Source organism: Ranitomeya imitator, chromosome 1 (genome assembly GCF_032444005.1).
Source record: "Ranitomeya imitator isolate aRanImi1 chromosome 1, aRanImi1.pri, whole genome shotgun sequence".
Classification (NCBI taxonomy): Eukaryota; Metazoa; Chordata; class Amphibia; order Anura; family Dendrobatidae; genus Ranitomeya; species Ranitomeya imitator.
Window position 1 is genome coordinate 806,674,581 of NC_091282.1, and position 16,041 is coordinate 806,690,621.

At 44.2% G+C, this 16,041-nt stretch overlaps 1 protein-coding gene across 1 annotated transcript in view; it reads left to right on the plus strand.

The window, feature by feature from the left end:
* Positions 1 to 1,588: 1,588 nt before the first annotated feature.
* The window catches only part of TMEM59L (transmembrane protein 59 like), a 162,902-nt gene continuing 148,449 nt past the window's right edge, over positions 1,589 to 16,041 (plus strand). Inside the window, exon 1 of the mRNA XM_069738989.1 lies at positions 1,589 to 1,907. Within this exon, the coding sequence (XP_069595090.1) occupies positions 1,743 to 1,907 (165 nt within the window). The 5' untranslated portion in view covers positions 1,589 to 1,742. The remainder of the gene's footprint in view (positions 1,908 to 16,041) is intronic.

Sequence of the window (16,041 nt, forward strand, 5' to 3'; positions counted from 1 at the left end):
CTGGGAACTTCTTCAAGATTATTTGAAGACCATTTCCGGTGACTTCCTCTCAAGGTTCATTAAGTGAATGCCAAGAGTGTGCAAAGCAGTCATCCAAGCAAAAGGCGGCTACTTTGAAGAACCTAGAATACAAGACATACTTTCAGTTGTTTCACACTTTTTTGTTAAGTGTATAATTCCACATGTGTTAATTCACAGTTTTTATGCCTTCAGTGTGAATTTACAATTTCCATAGTCATGAAAATACAGAAAAATCTTGAAATGAGGTGTGCCCCATGTGCAAAATCGGATGCATGTCATTATCTCCGCCCATTGGCACCCCGTCACATGATCGCGGGGTGCCAATGTGTTAGCATGACAACCAAGGATCTGCATGAGATCCCTGTGGTTGTCATTGCTGATCTGCTATGAGCACCACCCGTGGTCGACGCTCATACCAGATGAGCATTTTTGCTACACATAGCAGGGAGGCCCTGCTGTGTATAGCACAGGCAATCAGACGTAGCAAGAACAAAAAAAAAAAATTCAAAACCCAGAATTACGTTTTTTTGGTTGCCACAACTTTGCTAATTTTCAAAATGCAATAACGGGCGATCAAAACATTGCATCTACCCCAAAATGGTATTCATAAAAAAGTCACCAGCGCGCAAAAAATAAGCCAGTTACCTGGCCCCAGATCACAAAAAATGGAGACGCTATGGGTGTCGGAAAATGGTGCCCTTTTGTAAAAAACAAAGCAAAAAAAAACCTTTGGATTTTTTTTTTCACTACCTAAATAAAAAAGCACCCAGACGTGTTTGGTGTCTATGAACTTGTAATGACCAGGAGAATCATAATAGCAGTTTTATCATTTATTGAACATGGTAAAAAAAAAAACTAAAAAAAATTATGGAATTGTCCTTTTTTTTTGCAATTTCACCACCCTTGTAATTTTTTTCCCCATTTTCGAGTCCATTATATAGTAAACTCAGTTGTGTCATTCAAAAGTATAACTTGTCCTGCAAAAAAACAAGCCCTCACATGGCCATATTGACGGAAAAATAAAAAGTTATGGCTCTTTGAAGAAGGGGAGCAAAAAAGCAAAGGCAAAAACGGAAAAAACGCAAGGTGGTAAAGGGGTTAATTGAAAGAAAGTGCTTTCAGTTGTGCAATGTTTGTATTTGCAAGCGATCTGCCTTCCTATGTTCTGGACTGGTAAAATAACGTTCATTTTCTTTTATAAAATAAATAGCTATAGATGACCGCAGTGATGTTCTGGGAAAATGTACACTCCGTTTTATATAATGATGTTAGAATTGTCTTTAAGGCTGCCGTCACACTAGCAGTATTTGGTCAGTATTTTACCTCAGTATTTGTAGCCAAAACCTGGAGTGGAACAAATAGAGGAAAAGTATAATAGAAACATATGCACCACTTCTGTATTTATCACCCACTCCTGGTTTTGGCTACAAATACTGAGGTAAAATACTGACCAAATACTGCTAGTGTGACGGCAGCCTAATGCTAGAGGCAGTGAAAGGGTCAATGGGCATGGAGACCACCCCGCAGATGTGACTACTATAACTCTGTACAATAACAAGTCACACACATGTGCAGCAGTCAGAGCAGTGGGTACCCCTCCTCTCTCCCAGAGTCCTTTGCGCTGCACACTTGACGTCAGCGCAGCTCTGACATTGCACAGTGCTGCGCTCTGTGTGTCTCAGGCTAAGCATCTGCTCCTGGAGCCTGAAGAACCGTGCAGGATGGGGGCCCCAGAACACTGGAGCTGTGACCTGAGCCTTCTGCTGTCCCTCATAGTCATAGTGTCTGCTGTCAGTGCAGGGGACCCTTTAGACATCCAGCTAGGAGACATCAGCTCCTGCAGCCAGCAATGTCAGCTCGCCTTCAAGCTGAAGAGCACCTCTGAAGTAAGCGCCATAATCTATCATGTCTGTCTATGTATCATCCATTTAATTATTCTCATATCCATCCGTCCAACATATATATGTATATTTGTGCTGATGACGTAGGAACCCAAAAGAAAATACGGTACATCTAGAAATCTATTTTTCTGATTATGATCCCACTCCGGCATCACTATGAAAGCCAACAGCTTACATCCGTCTTTTTCCACAATGCATCCTCCACCCATGCAGTGGGACTTAACCGCTTACATGCCATTTTTGTATAAGATGGGCACAGACAACGACGGTGACGGTTTGCCCCAGGCAGGTGGTTAGTACTGACAGCTTACTCCTAGCTTGCCACAATATACGTTGCTTCTTGTCATTTCTGTCATTCCCCATGTTCTCCTGTTCCCAGAGGGTGCTGAATTATGCATCCCTTACTAACGCTCCCACTGAGGCTATAAAGTGGTGGGACGGATACATGTCTGTAAAGCCTATTTATAACAATGATTATATGGCAAAATGAAGACAAAATGCTTGGAGATGGTCATGGATGAAGGACCATATAATGATTAGATTTTCCTGTAGTTTATTACTAGAAATGATTATGAAAATAAAATGATTTCACAATAAACACTATCCTACATAGAAAACGTGTGCACCGAATGCAAGCACAGCTGGAAATGTATTTATGTGGCTGCATTGCTCTAAGCTATTGTGCATACAGCAATGCTTGGCTCACGTATATCCTGGGCATAACAATTGAATGTCTTACAGCAGCCATTTCTAGGTGGATTATTTTCTTTCATATGCATCAGGGTGAATGACAAAGATGAAAGTCTTACTGGTAGTAATTTCGCCATATGTTTCAGGTTTGTCACAGAACAGTACAGTAATATACAGTACAGTATATAGCTAGTGATCTGCAATGCTTTCTCATATACAGTACTGTGCAAAGTTTTATGCAGGTGTGGAAAAAAAAAAATCTGTAAAGCAAGAATCGTTCCAAAAATAAAATTTTGTTTATTTTCATCAGTTAACAAAAGTGTAATGTGTATGAACAAAAGATAAATCTAAATGAAAACAATATTTGGTGTGACGACTTGTTGCATTCAAATCAGCATAATTGTACATAGTTTTTGAAGGAACTCGACAAACTTACAGTACAGAGCAAAAGTTTGGACACACCATCTCATTTAAAGATTTTTCTGTATTTTCATGACTATGAAAATTGTAAATTCACACTGAAGGCATCAAAACTATGAATTAACACATGTGGAATTATATACTTAACAAAAAAGCGTGAAAAAACTGAAAATATGTCTTATATTCTAGGTTCTTCAAAGTAGCCACCTTTTGCTTTGATGACTGCTTTGCACACTCTTGGCATTCTCTTGATGAGCTTCAAGAGGTAGTCACCGGAAATGGTTTTCACTTAACAGGTGTGCCCTGTGAGGTTTAATAAGTGGGATTTCTTGCCTTATAAATGGGGTTGGGACCATCAGTTGTGTTGAGCAGAAGTCTGGTGGATACACAGCTGATAGTGCTACTGAATAGACTGTTAGAATTTGTATTATGACAAGAAAAAAAGCAGCTAAGTAAAGAAAAACGAGTGGCCATCATTACGTTAAGAAATGAAGGTCAGTCAGTCCGAAAAATTGAGAAAACTTTGAAAGTGTCCCCAAAGTGCAGCTGCAAAAGCCATCAAGCGCTACAAAGAAACTGGCTCACATGAGGACCGCCTCAGGAAAGGAAGGCCAAGAGTCACCTCTGCTTCTGAGGATAAGTTTATCCGAGTCACCAGCCTCAGAAATCGCAGGTTAACAGCATCTCAGATTAGAGACCAGATCAATGCCACACAGAGTTCTAGCAGCAGACACATCTCTACAACACCTGTTAAGAGGAGACTTTGTGCAGCAGGCCTTCATGGTAAAATATCTGCTAGGAAAGCACTGCTAAGGACAGGCAACAATCTGAAGAGACTTGTTTGGGCTCAAGAACACAAGGAATGGACATTAGACCTGTGGAAATCTGTGCTTTGGTCTGATGAGTCCAAATTTGAGATCTTTGGTTCCAACCACCGTGTCTTTGTGCAACACAGAAAAGGTGAACGGATGGACTCTACATGCCTGGTTCCCACCGTGAAGCATGGAGGAAGAGGTGTGATGGTGTGGGGGTGCTTTGCTAGTGACACTGTTGGGGATTTATTCAAAATCGAAGGCATACTGAACCAGCATGGCTACCACAGCATCTTGCAGCGGCATGCTATTCCATCCGGTTTGCGTTTAGTTGGACCATCATTTATTTTTCAACAGGACAATGACCCCAAACACACCTCCAGGCTGTGTAAGGGCTATTTGACCAAGAAGGAGAGTGATGGGGTGCTATGCCAGGTGACCTGGCCTCCAGTCACCAGACCTGAACTCAATAGAGATGGTTTGGGGTGAGCTGGACCGCAGAGTGAAGGCAAAAGGGCCCACAAGTGCTAAGCATCTCTGGGAACTCCTTCAAGATTGTTGGAAGACCATTCCCGGTGACTACCTCTTGAAGCTCATCAAGAGAATGCCAAGATTATGCAAAGCAGTCATCAAAGCAAAAGGTGGGTAGAAGAACCTAGAATATAAGACATATTTTCAGTCGTTTCACACTTTTTTGTTAAGTATATAATTCCACATGTGTTAATTCATAGTTTTGATGCCTTCGGTGTGAATTTACAATTTTCAAAGTCATGAAAATACAGAAAAATCTTTAAATGAGAAGATGTGTTCAAACTTTTGGTCTGTACTGTAGTTCCAAACATCTTGGAGAACTAAACAAAAATCTTCGGTAGATGTAAACTTGTGTCTCTTCATGTAATCCCACATAAAGTCAATGATGTTGAGATTAGGCCATATCATCACTTCCATGACTTGTTCTTTTTTTAAATAGTTGTTAGTAGACATTGACTTTTTGTTTGGGGTGGTTGTCCTGCTGCAGAATACATTTGGAGTCAATCAGATGCCTCCCTCATAGTATGGCATGATGGATATGAATCTGCCTCTATTTCTCATCATTAAGGACTCCATTAATCCTGATTAAATCACCAACTCCATTTTCTGGAATTCAGCTTCAAAATTGCACTGTTGCCTGCAGACATTCATTATTGCACCGTTTTTCAGCCTTTCCGCAAACAAACTTTGTTGTGTTATAAAAAAACTTTTCACATCTTGACTCATCAGTCCAGAGCACTTGGTGACAATTTTCTAAAGTTGCTATGTTTTTGTGCATTGTTGTGTCACTTAACCTTGTTTCCATGTGGGAGCTATGGCTTTTGGCTGCAATTCTTCCATGTGAGACCAATCCTGTCCAGACTTCCTTGAATAGTAGATGGATGTAGCTGGGTGCCACTAGTTGCTGCTAGTTTTGAGCTCGTGGCACTGCCGGACACTGTTCAGTTTCAAAGAGAAATAAGCATGATGCCTTTCATCGGCTGCCCTAAATTTCCTTTGCATCAGATTGACTCCACATTTATTCTGCACCTTGATAAGTAGCCCAAACATGCAGCCAATGTCATTTAAGAACTATTTTCAGTGTAAAGAACAGGGAGTCGTGAAAGTGATGGTATGACCCCCACAGAGCTTTGATCTCACAAGTCTGTCAGGGAGTACATGAAGAGACTTTAGGTCTTGTGTAAGCCAACATTCACAGAACTGTGATTAGTTTTCCAAGATGTTTGGAACAACCCCCTACTGAGTTACTTCAAAAATTATGTGCTAGTTTACAGTACTTAGAAAATGTGATACTATTTTGAAGGCAAAGGTGGTCACACAAAATAGCATTTTGATTTAGACTTTTCTTGAGGTGTGTATGTGGAGCCTCCACTCTATTACTTTTCTATGTGGACTGTTGGAGCAGGTTACTCATCAGTCCCACAGTCAACAAATGGAGAGGAGGATATATTGCACACCTCTACTCCATTCAGAACGGTGCTCGGGTTCTAAAACTCTAATCTTGGGATCGATTGTAACCCCAGCAGTTCAACTCTAAATAGAAAATAACTTGATTTTTTGGAAACAATCCTTTACAGCAAACCTGTCAGCAAGACTTTGCTAAGTAAACTACAGTCATTGTTAGGTTGGGAGTGTTAAACTAATTAAAATGATGCATGGGGTGAAAAAATCAGTCTTGTGGTTCTTGTGTAATCAGTTTTAGAAGTTTTCAGTTAAGGTACAGTCACACTAAGCGACGCTGCAGCGATACCGACAACGATGTCGATCGCTGCAGCGTCGCTGTTTGGTCACTGGAGAGCTGTCACACAGACAGCTCTCCAGCGACCAACGATCCCGAAGTCCCCTGGTAACCAGGGTAAACATCGGGTTACTAAGCGCAGGGCCGCGCTTAGTAACCTGATGTTTACCCTGGTTACCAGCATAAACGTAAAAAAAACAAACACTACATACTTACATTCTGGCGTCTGTCCACTCCGGCGCTCTGCTTCTCTGCACTGAGCGCCGGCCGGAAAGCAGAGCGGTGACGTCGCCGCTGTGCTTTCCGGCCGCAGCGCTTACGCAGAGAAGCAGAGCGCCGGAGAGGATAGACGACAGAATGTAAGTATGTAGTGTTTTTTTTTATGTTTACGCTGGTAACCAGGGTAAACATCGGCTTACTAAGCGCGGCCCTGCGCATAGTAACCCAATGTTTACCCTGGTTACCAGTGAAGACATTGCTGAATCGGCGTCACACACGCCAATTCAGAGATGTCTGCGGGAGGTCCAGCGACAAAATAAAGTTCTGGACTTTCTGCGCCGACCAACGATGGCACAGCAGGATCCTGATCGCTGCTGCGTGTCAAACTCAACGTTATCGCTAGCCAGGACGCTGCAACGTCACGGATCGCTAGCGATATCGTTCAGTGTGACGGTACCTTTAATGATATGCCTGTTCTTCGGGGCAGGACGGTAGGCAGAGTCTTATCTTCCTGTTCTAAGTCAGAGAAACCAAGGAAAGACCTGCCCACAGTCAAACTACGAAGCACAAACATGTTCATCCTCATAGAGATACAGACAGAGAGACAGACTGTTTGTGCTTTGGGACGGACCTGTGGGCAGGTCTAACCTTGGTTTCATCATTTTAATTAGTTTAACACTGCCAACCTGACAATGCCTGTAGTTTACTTAGCAAAATCCTGCTGACAGGTTCAATTTAAGGGTCACATGTAAGCACAATTTTGTCAACTGACATGAGTTCACGCTGGTCTTGATGAGGAGGCATGCTGGAGTAATGCCTATTCATGAAGCTGTTGTATCTGATGAGTGGCTTGTGCCTCACCAAAAATTTTACTCCAATCAGGCTTACGGAATGCCACAGTTCATCACACCACATATCCATCACAGTCCAGCTTGGCCCAGTTGTGAAATGCCAAAAGTCACAACATTTTTGGGCAACTCCGAGTTGCGCCTAAATTTTGACACTCTTCAAAGCTTTTAAGTCAGAATTCTGGTTTGAAACCTTTCAGTAATCTGGCACTATGTGTCTCCTTAACCCCTTCCCAACCTGTGACGCCACGTAGGAGTCATGAAAGTCGGTGCCAATCGACAAAGGGTTAACTCCAATTTCACCCAATCTGCAGGGACAGGGGGAGTGGTACTTCAGCCCAGGGGGGGTGGCTTCGTCCCTCCATGGCTACGATCGCTCTGATTGGCTGTTGAAAGTGAAAAGTGGTGAAATGTTACAATCCAGCCATGGCCGATGCTACAATATCATCGCCCATGGCTGGAAACCCTGATCTGCTCCCGCCACCGATCTCCTCCCCAGTCCTTCGTTCTGTCCCGTACTGTGGTCCACTCCTGTCCACTCCCCCCATCCTCCTGTCCACTCCCCCGTGCTCCGATCCACCCCCCATGCTCCGATGCCACCCCCTCATACTTACCGAGCCTCCCGGTGTCCGTCCGTCTTCTCCAAGGGCGCCGCCATCTTCCAAAATGGCGGGCGCATGTGCAGTGCGCCTGCCGAATCTGCCGGCCAGCAGATTCCTTCCAGGTACATTTTGATCACTGTGATAAAACCTATCACAGTGATCAAAATAAAAAAAATAGTAAATGACCCCCCCCTTTTATCACCCCCATAGTTAGGGACAATAATAAAATAAAGAAAATATATTTACTTTTATTTTTCCACTAGGGTTAGGGTTAGAATTAGGGTTAGGGTTAAGGTTAGGGCTAGGGTTAGGGTGGTTTCACACTTGCGTTTTTGTCTGCAGCCTTTTTTGCACAAAAAAACGCATGCGTTTTTTTTCCTATATTTAACATTGAAAACGCATGCGTTTTTTGTTGTACGCGTTTGGTCGCGTTTTGAAACGCATGCGTTTTTTTGCTGCATGCGTTCTTTTTCAGAAATGCAACTTGTAGTATTTTTGAGAGGCTTTTTTTGACACATAAAAACGCATGCGTTTTCATGCGTTTTTTTTGTGCCAAAAAATACATTGGAGTAAATGGAAACGCATGCGTTTTTAAGCACATGTGTTTGTTTGCTTTAAAAACGCATGCGTTTTTATAAAAAAAAAAAACAGAAAACACACTGATATGCCACCCCCCACCATAAAGGTGATAAAGGGATCCTAACCCTAACCCTAAAGGGATCCTAACCCTAACCCTAAAGGGATCCTAACCCTATCCCTAACCCTACCCCTAACCCTACCCCTAAAGGGATCCTAACCCTACCCCTAAACGTAACGGGATCCTAACCCTACCCCTAACCCTAACGGGATTCTAATCCTAACCCTAATCCCTTTAGGGTTAGGGTTAGGGTTAGGATCCCTTTAGGGTTAGGGTTATGATCCCTACCCCTAACCCTACCCCTAACCCTAACTATTTCTGTTTATAGTGGGTTTTTTACTTTATTTTGATGATTGGCAGCTGTCACACATTTCTCAGCATGCGTTTAAAAAACGCAAACGCTTGAAAAAACGCATGTAAACGCGTCAAAACGCTGTGTTTTTTTCACCACATGCAAAACCGCATGCGTAAAAAAAACGTAGCGTTTGCACGCGTTTACATGCGTTTTTCCACCATGCGTTTTTTTAAAAAACGCATGCGTTTTGAAACGCAAGTGTGAAACCAGCCTTAGGGCTACAGTTAGAATTAGGCTATATGCACATGGTGTGGATTTGGCTGCGGATTTGTAGCAGTTTTCCATCAGGTTTACAGTACCATGTAAACCTATGGAAAACCAAATTTGCTGTGCCCATGGTGCTAAAAATACCGCACGGAAATGCTGGGTTGTATTTTGCGCAGCATGTCAATTCATTGTGCAGATTCCACAGCGTTTTACACCTGTTCCTCAATAGGAATCCACAGTTGAAATCCGCACAAAAAAAACACTGGAAATCCGCGGTAAATCCGCAGGTAAAACCTGTGGATTTTTCAAAAATGGTGCGAAAAATCTAACACGAATCCGCAACGTGGGCACATAGCCTTAGGGTTAGGGTTGGAATTAGAGTTAGGGTTAGAATTAGGGCTAGGGTTAAGATTAGGCTTGTAGTTAGGGTTATGGTTAGGGTTAGGGTGGTGTTGGGGTTAGGGTTGAGGTTAGTGTTAGGATTAGGGTTGGGATTAGGGTTAGGGGTGTGTTGGGGTTAGGGTTGTGGTTAGGGGTGTGTTGGGGTTAGAGCTGTGATTAGGGTTATGGCTAGAGTTGGGATTAGGGTTAGGGGTGTGTTGGGGTTAGTGTTGGAGTTAGAATTGAGGGGTTTCCACTGTTTAGGCACATCAGGGGTCTCCAAACACAACATGGCGCCAACATTGGTTCCAGCCAATCTTGCGTTCAAAAAGTCAAATGGTGCTCCCTCCCTTCCGATCCCCGACGTGCGCCCAAACAGTGGTTTACCCCCACATATGGGGTACCAACGTAGTCAGGACAAACTGGGCAACAACTGTCAGGGTCCAATTTCTCCTGTTACCCTTGCGAAAATAAAAAAAATGCTTGCTAAAACATAATTTTTGAGGAATGAAAAATGATTTTTTTATTTTCACGGCTCTGCGTTGTAAACTTCTGTGAAGCACTTGGGGGTTCAAAGTGCTCACCACTAGGGTTGAGCGACTTTTACTTTTTTAGGGTCGAGTCGGGTTTCGCGAAACCCGACTATCTCAAAAGTCGAGTCGAGTGAAATCGGCCGATTATGGCGAAAAGTCGGGGATCGACAGAAACACAAAACCCAATGCAAAGTCAATGGGAATTTTTTTTTCTCTCTCTCTCCCCTCCGTCCCTGAACAGAAAAGCTGGTGTTACACATTGCAAATCGCTACAGCGCACAAGCGACAAGATGACGATAGGCGTCCACGCCCCTAAGACCTATGTCATCACTCTGCCCACGCTCCTTCATTGGCTGAAAAAATGGCGCCAAGCGCGTCATACGACACGCGACTTTGGTGCAAAAGTCGCGTACCGCATGGCCGACCCCACACAGGGATCGGGTCGGGTTTCATGAAACCCGACTTTGCCAAAAGTCGGCGACTTTGCGGTCAGTACAGTTACCACCTACTCCAGTGAAAGTTATTCATGCGGCTCCAAGGTCACCGGATCATAACAGTACAACTGGCCCATAATGAGTTAAATGCATTTCAGAAGAAGGGAAGAAAGGTGTTGAGCCATTTTTTTTTCTCTGCAGTCTGCTTCGTCTTCTCTTCCCTCTTTATCTCTGGGTGGCTGAGGAGTCTTGTGCTAGCATGGATGTTCAGGAATTAGCTTCTCGTGTAGACCAGCTTGCTGCTAGGGTACAGGGTATTTCTGATTATATTGTTCAGACTCCTGTTTTAGAACCGAAGATTCCTACTCCTGATTTGTTTTTTGGTGACAGGTCCAAATTTTTGAGTTTTAAAAACAACTGTAAACTGTTTTTTGCTCTGAGACCTCGATCCTCCGGTGATTCCATTCAGCAGGCTAAAATCGTCATCTCCCTGCTGCGTGGCGATCCGCAGGATTGGGCGTTTTCCCTAGAATCTGGGAATCCGGCTTTGCTTAATGTGGACTCCTTTTTTCAGGCTTTAGGATTATTATATGATGAACCTAATTATGTGGATCAAGCTGAGAAGACCTTGTTGGCCCTGTCTCAGGGTCAAGAGCCGGCAGAATTGTATTGTCAGAAATTCAGAAAATGGTCTGTGTTGACTAAATGGAATAATGATGCTTTGGCGGCAATTTTCAGAAAGGGTCTTTCTGAATCCATTAAAGATGTTATGGTGGGGTTTCCCACGCCTTCCGGTCTGAGTGATTCTATGTCTCTGGCCATTCAGATTGACCGGCGCTTGCGGGAGCGCAGAACTGTGCGCGCTGTGGCGTTGTCCTCAGAGCAGATTCCTGAGCCAATGCAGTATGACAGGATTCTGTCTAGAACGGAACGATAAGGATTCAGATGTCAGAATAGGTTGTGTTATTATTGTGGCAACGCTTCTCATGTCATTTCAGTCTGCCCTAAGCGGACAAAGAGGATCGCTAGTTCATTTACCATCAGCACTGTACAACCTAAATTTCTGTTATCTGTGTCCTTGATCTGCTCATTGTCATCATTTTCTGTCATGGCGTTTGTGGATTCAGGCACTGCCTTGAACTTAATGGACTTTGAGTTTGCCAGGCATTGTGGTTTTCCCTTGCAGCCTTTGCAGAACCATATTCCTTTAAGGGGCATTGATGCTACACCCTTGGCTAAAAATAAGCCCCAGTTTTGGACACAGGTGACCATGCGCATGGCGCCAGCCCATCAGGAAGATTGTCGATTTCTGGTGTTGCATAATTTGCATGATGCTATCGTGCTGGGTTTTCCGTGGTTGCAGGTACATAATCCTGTGTTGGATTGGAAGTCCATGTCTGTGACTAGTTGGGGTTGTCAGGGGGTTCATAATGATGTTCCTTTGATGTCAATCTCCTCTTCTTCCTCTTCTGAAATTCCAGAGTTTTTGTCTGATTTTGAGGATGTATTCGATGAGCCCAAGTCCAGCTTCCTTCCACCGCACAGGGACTGCGATTGTGCGATTGACTTGATTCCAGGCTGTAAGTTTCCTAAGGGTCGACTTTTCAACCTGTCCGTGCCTGAACATACCGCCATGCCGAGCTATATTAAGGAGTCTTTGGAGAAAGGGCATATTCGGCCATCTTCTTCACCGTTGGGAGCGGGATTCTTTTTTGTTGCTAAAAAAGATGGCTCCTTGAGACCCTGTATTGGTTATCACCTCTTGAATAAGATCACGGTCAAGTTTCAATACCCTTTACCTCTGCTTACCGATTTATTTGCTAGGATTAAGGGAGCTAGTTGGTTTACGAAGATTGACCTTCGGGGGGCATATAATCTTGTTCGGATTAAGCAGGGTGATGAATGGAAAACTGCGTTTAATACGCCCGAAGGCCATTTTGAATACCTTGTGATGCTATTCGGGCTCACTAATGCTCCATCTGTTTTTCAGTCCTTCATGCATGATATCTTCCGGACTTATATTGATAAGTTCTTGATTGTATATTTGGACGATATTTTGATTTTTTCCGATGATTGGGAGTCTCATGTGGAACAGGTCAGGATGGTATTTCAGATCCTTCGTGACAATGCCCTGTTTGTGAAAGGGTCTAAGTGTCTCTTTGGGGTGCAGAAGGTTTCTTTTTTTTAGCTTCATTTTTTCTCCCTCGTCTATAGAGATGGATCCGGTTAAGGTTCAGGCCATTCATGATTGGATTCAGCCCACATCCGTGAAGAGCCTTCAGAAATTTTTGGGTTTTGCAAATTTTTATCTCCGTTTCATTGCTAATTTTTCCAGCGTGGTTAAACCCTTGACCGATTTGACGAAGAAAGGCGCTGATGTGGCGAATTGGTCCTCTGCGGCTGTCTCTGCCTTTCAGGAGCTTAAACGTTGATTTACTTCTGCTCCGGTGTTGCGCCAACTGGATGTTTCTCTTCCGTTTCAGGTTGAGATTGACTTTTCTGAGATTGGGGCAGGGGCCGTTTTGTCTCAGAGGGATCCTGTTGGTTCCTTAATGAAACCGTGTGCCTTCTTTTCCCGTAAGTTTTCACCTGCTGAACGCAATTATGATGTCGGCAATCGGGAGTTGTTGGCTATGAAGTGGGCGTTTGAGGAGTGGCGACATTGGCTTGAGGGAGCTAAGCATCGTATTGTGGTCTTGACCGATCATAAGAATTTGATTTACCTCAAGTCTGCCAAACGGCTGAATCCTAGACAGGCTCGATGGTCCTTGTTTTTTTTCCCGTTTTGATTTCGTGGTCTTGTACTTTCCGGGTTCTAAGAACATTAAGGCTGATGCCCTCTCTAGGAGTTTTTTGCCTGATTTTCCTGAGGTCTTGGAACCGGTCGGTATTCTGAAAGAAGGGGTGGTCCTTTCTGCCATTTCCCCTGATTTACGACGGGTTCTTCAGGAATTTCAGGCTGACAGACCTGACCGCTGTCCTGTGGGGAAACTGTTTGTTCCTGACAGATGGACTAGTAGAGTGATTTCTGAGGTTCACTGTTCTGTGCTGGCTGGTCATCCTGGTATTTTTGATACCAGAGACTTGGTTGGTAGGTCCTTTTGGTGGCCTTCTTTGTCGCGTGATGTGCGTTCTTTTGTGCAGTCCTGTGGGACTTGTGTGCGGGCCAAGCCTTGTTGTTCCCATGCTAGTGAGTTACTTTTGCTATTGCCGGTCCCTGAGAAACCCTGGACGCATATTTCTATGGATTTTATTTCTGATCTTCCGGTTTCCCAGAGGATGTCGGTTATCTGGGTTGTTTGTGACCGGTTCTCTAAGATGGTTCATTTGGTGCCTTTGCCTAAATTGCCTTCCTCTTCGGATTTGGTTCCGTTGTTTTTTCAGCATGTGGTTCATTTGCATGGTATTCCGGAGAATAGTGTGTCCGACAGAGGTTCCCAGTTTGATTCTAGGTTTTGGCGGGCCTTTTGTGCTAGGCTGGGCATTGATTTGTCTTTTTCTTCTGCGTTTCATCCTCAGACAAATGGTCAGACCGAGCAAACTAATCAGACTTTGGAGACTTATTTGAGATGCTTTGTGTCTGCTGATCAGGATGATTGGGTGGCTTTCTTGTCATTGGCCGAGTTTGCCCTTAATAATCGGGCTAGTTCGGTTACTTTGGTTTCGCCTTTCTTTTGTAATTTTGGTTTTCATCCTCGTTTTTCTTCTGGGCAGGTTGAGCCTTCTGACTGTCCTGGTGTGGATTCTGTGGTTGACAGGTTGCAGCAGATTTGGGCTCATGTGGTGGACAATTTGGTGTTGTCTCAGGAGGAGGCTCAACGTTTTGCTAACCATCGTCGGTGTGTTGGTTCCTGGCTTTGGGTTGGGGATCTGGTCTGGTTGTCTTCCCGTCATGTTCCTATGAAGGTTTCTTCTCCTAAGTTTAAGCCTCGGTTTATTGGTCCTTACAGGATTTCTGAGATTATTAATCCGGTGTCTTTTCGACTGGCGCTTCCGGACTGTTTTGCGATCCATAATGTCTTCCATAGATCTTTATTGCGGAAATATGTGGAGCCCGTTGTTCCCTCTGTTGATCCTCCAGCCCCTGTGTTGGTTGATGGGGAGTTGGAATATGTTGTTGAGAAGATTTTGGATTCCCGTTTTTCGAGGCGGAGGCTTCAGTACCTTGTCAAATTGAAGGGTTATGGCCAGGAGGATAATTCTTGTTTTTTTGCCTCTGATGTTCATGTCGCTGATTTGGTTCGTGCCTTTCATCTGGCTCGTCCTGATCAGCCTGGGGGCTCTGGTGAGGGTTCGGTGACCCCTCCTCAAGGGGGGGTACTGTTGTGAATTCTGCTTTTGGGCTCCCTCTGGTGGTTGTAGGTGGTAATGCAGTTGTCACTGGGCTGCAGTCCTGGTCAGGTGTATCTGCTGATTGCAATTCTGACTGGGGTATTTAGGTTTGCAGGATTCATTAGTTCTTGCCAGTTGTCAATGGTTATTGGTAGGTGTTGGACCTCTGTCTGGTTTCTCCTGCTTAGCTGCCAATTCAGCAAAGATAAGTGTCTGGTTTTTTTTCTATGGCACACATGCTGTGTGCTGGATTTTTGATTGTATTTCTGCTCTGTGTGTAGGATTCTCTGGAGTTGCAGATATACGTTTCACGTCTTTAGTTAGATGGAGGAATTTTTTGTATAATCTGCTGTGGATATTTTTGGAAGGGTTTTAATACTGACCATACAGTATTCTGTCCTATCCTTTCCTATTTTAGCTAGAGTGGCCTTTTTTGCTAAATCCTGTTTTCTGCCTGTGTGTGTCTTTCCTCTCCTACTCACAGTCAATATTCGTGGGGGGCTGCCTATCCTTTGGGGTTCTGCTCTGAGGCAAGATAGTATTCCTATTTCCATCTATAGGGGGATTTAGTCCTCCGGCTGTGACGAGGTGTCTAGGGTTTGTTAGGCACACCCCACGGCTACTTCTAGTTGCGGTGTTAGATCAGGATTTGCGGTCAGTACAGTTACCACCTACTCCAGTGACAGTTATTCATGCGGCTCCAAGGTCACCGGATCATAACAGTGACGCCCGCAGACCATTCCTTCAAAGTCTGCATTTCAAAACGTCACTACTTCCCTTCCGAGCCCCGACGTGTGCCCAAACAGTGGTTTACCCCCACATATGGGGTACCAGCTGTCATGATCCCAAAGGCAGGGGATCACAAAAGGACAAGCACAAAAACAAAACAAGCTCTAGGGTGATGGAACCTGAGCTGACCGCGATCCTGAACCTAAACACACAACTAGCAGTAGCCGGGGAACGTGCCTACGATGATTCCTAGACGTCTCGCGCCAGCCGAAGGATTAACTTCCCCTATTAGAAGAAACACAGACCTCACTTGCCTCCAGAGAAACACCCCACAGAAATAGCAGCCCCCCACATGTAATAACGGTGAAATGAGAGGAAAGCACATACGTAGTTATGAAAATAGAATCAGCAAAAATGAGGCCCGCTAAAGCTAGATAGCAGAGGATACAAAAGTGAACTGCGCGGTCAGCGAAAAACCCTTCAAAAAACCATCCTGAAATTACTTGAACTCATGTGCCAACTCATGGAACATGAGGAGTAATTTCAGCCCACTAGAGCAACCAGCAGCAAGGAATCACATATCAGCAAGCTGGACTAAGACAAAAATAAAGCAAAACGTGGAACAGGAAAATCAAAACTTAGCTTGTCCTG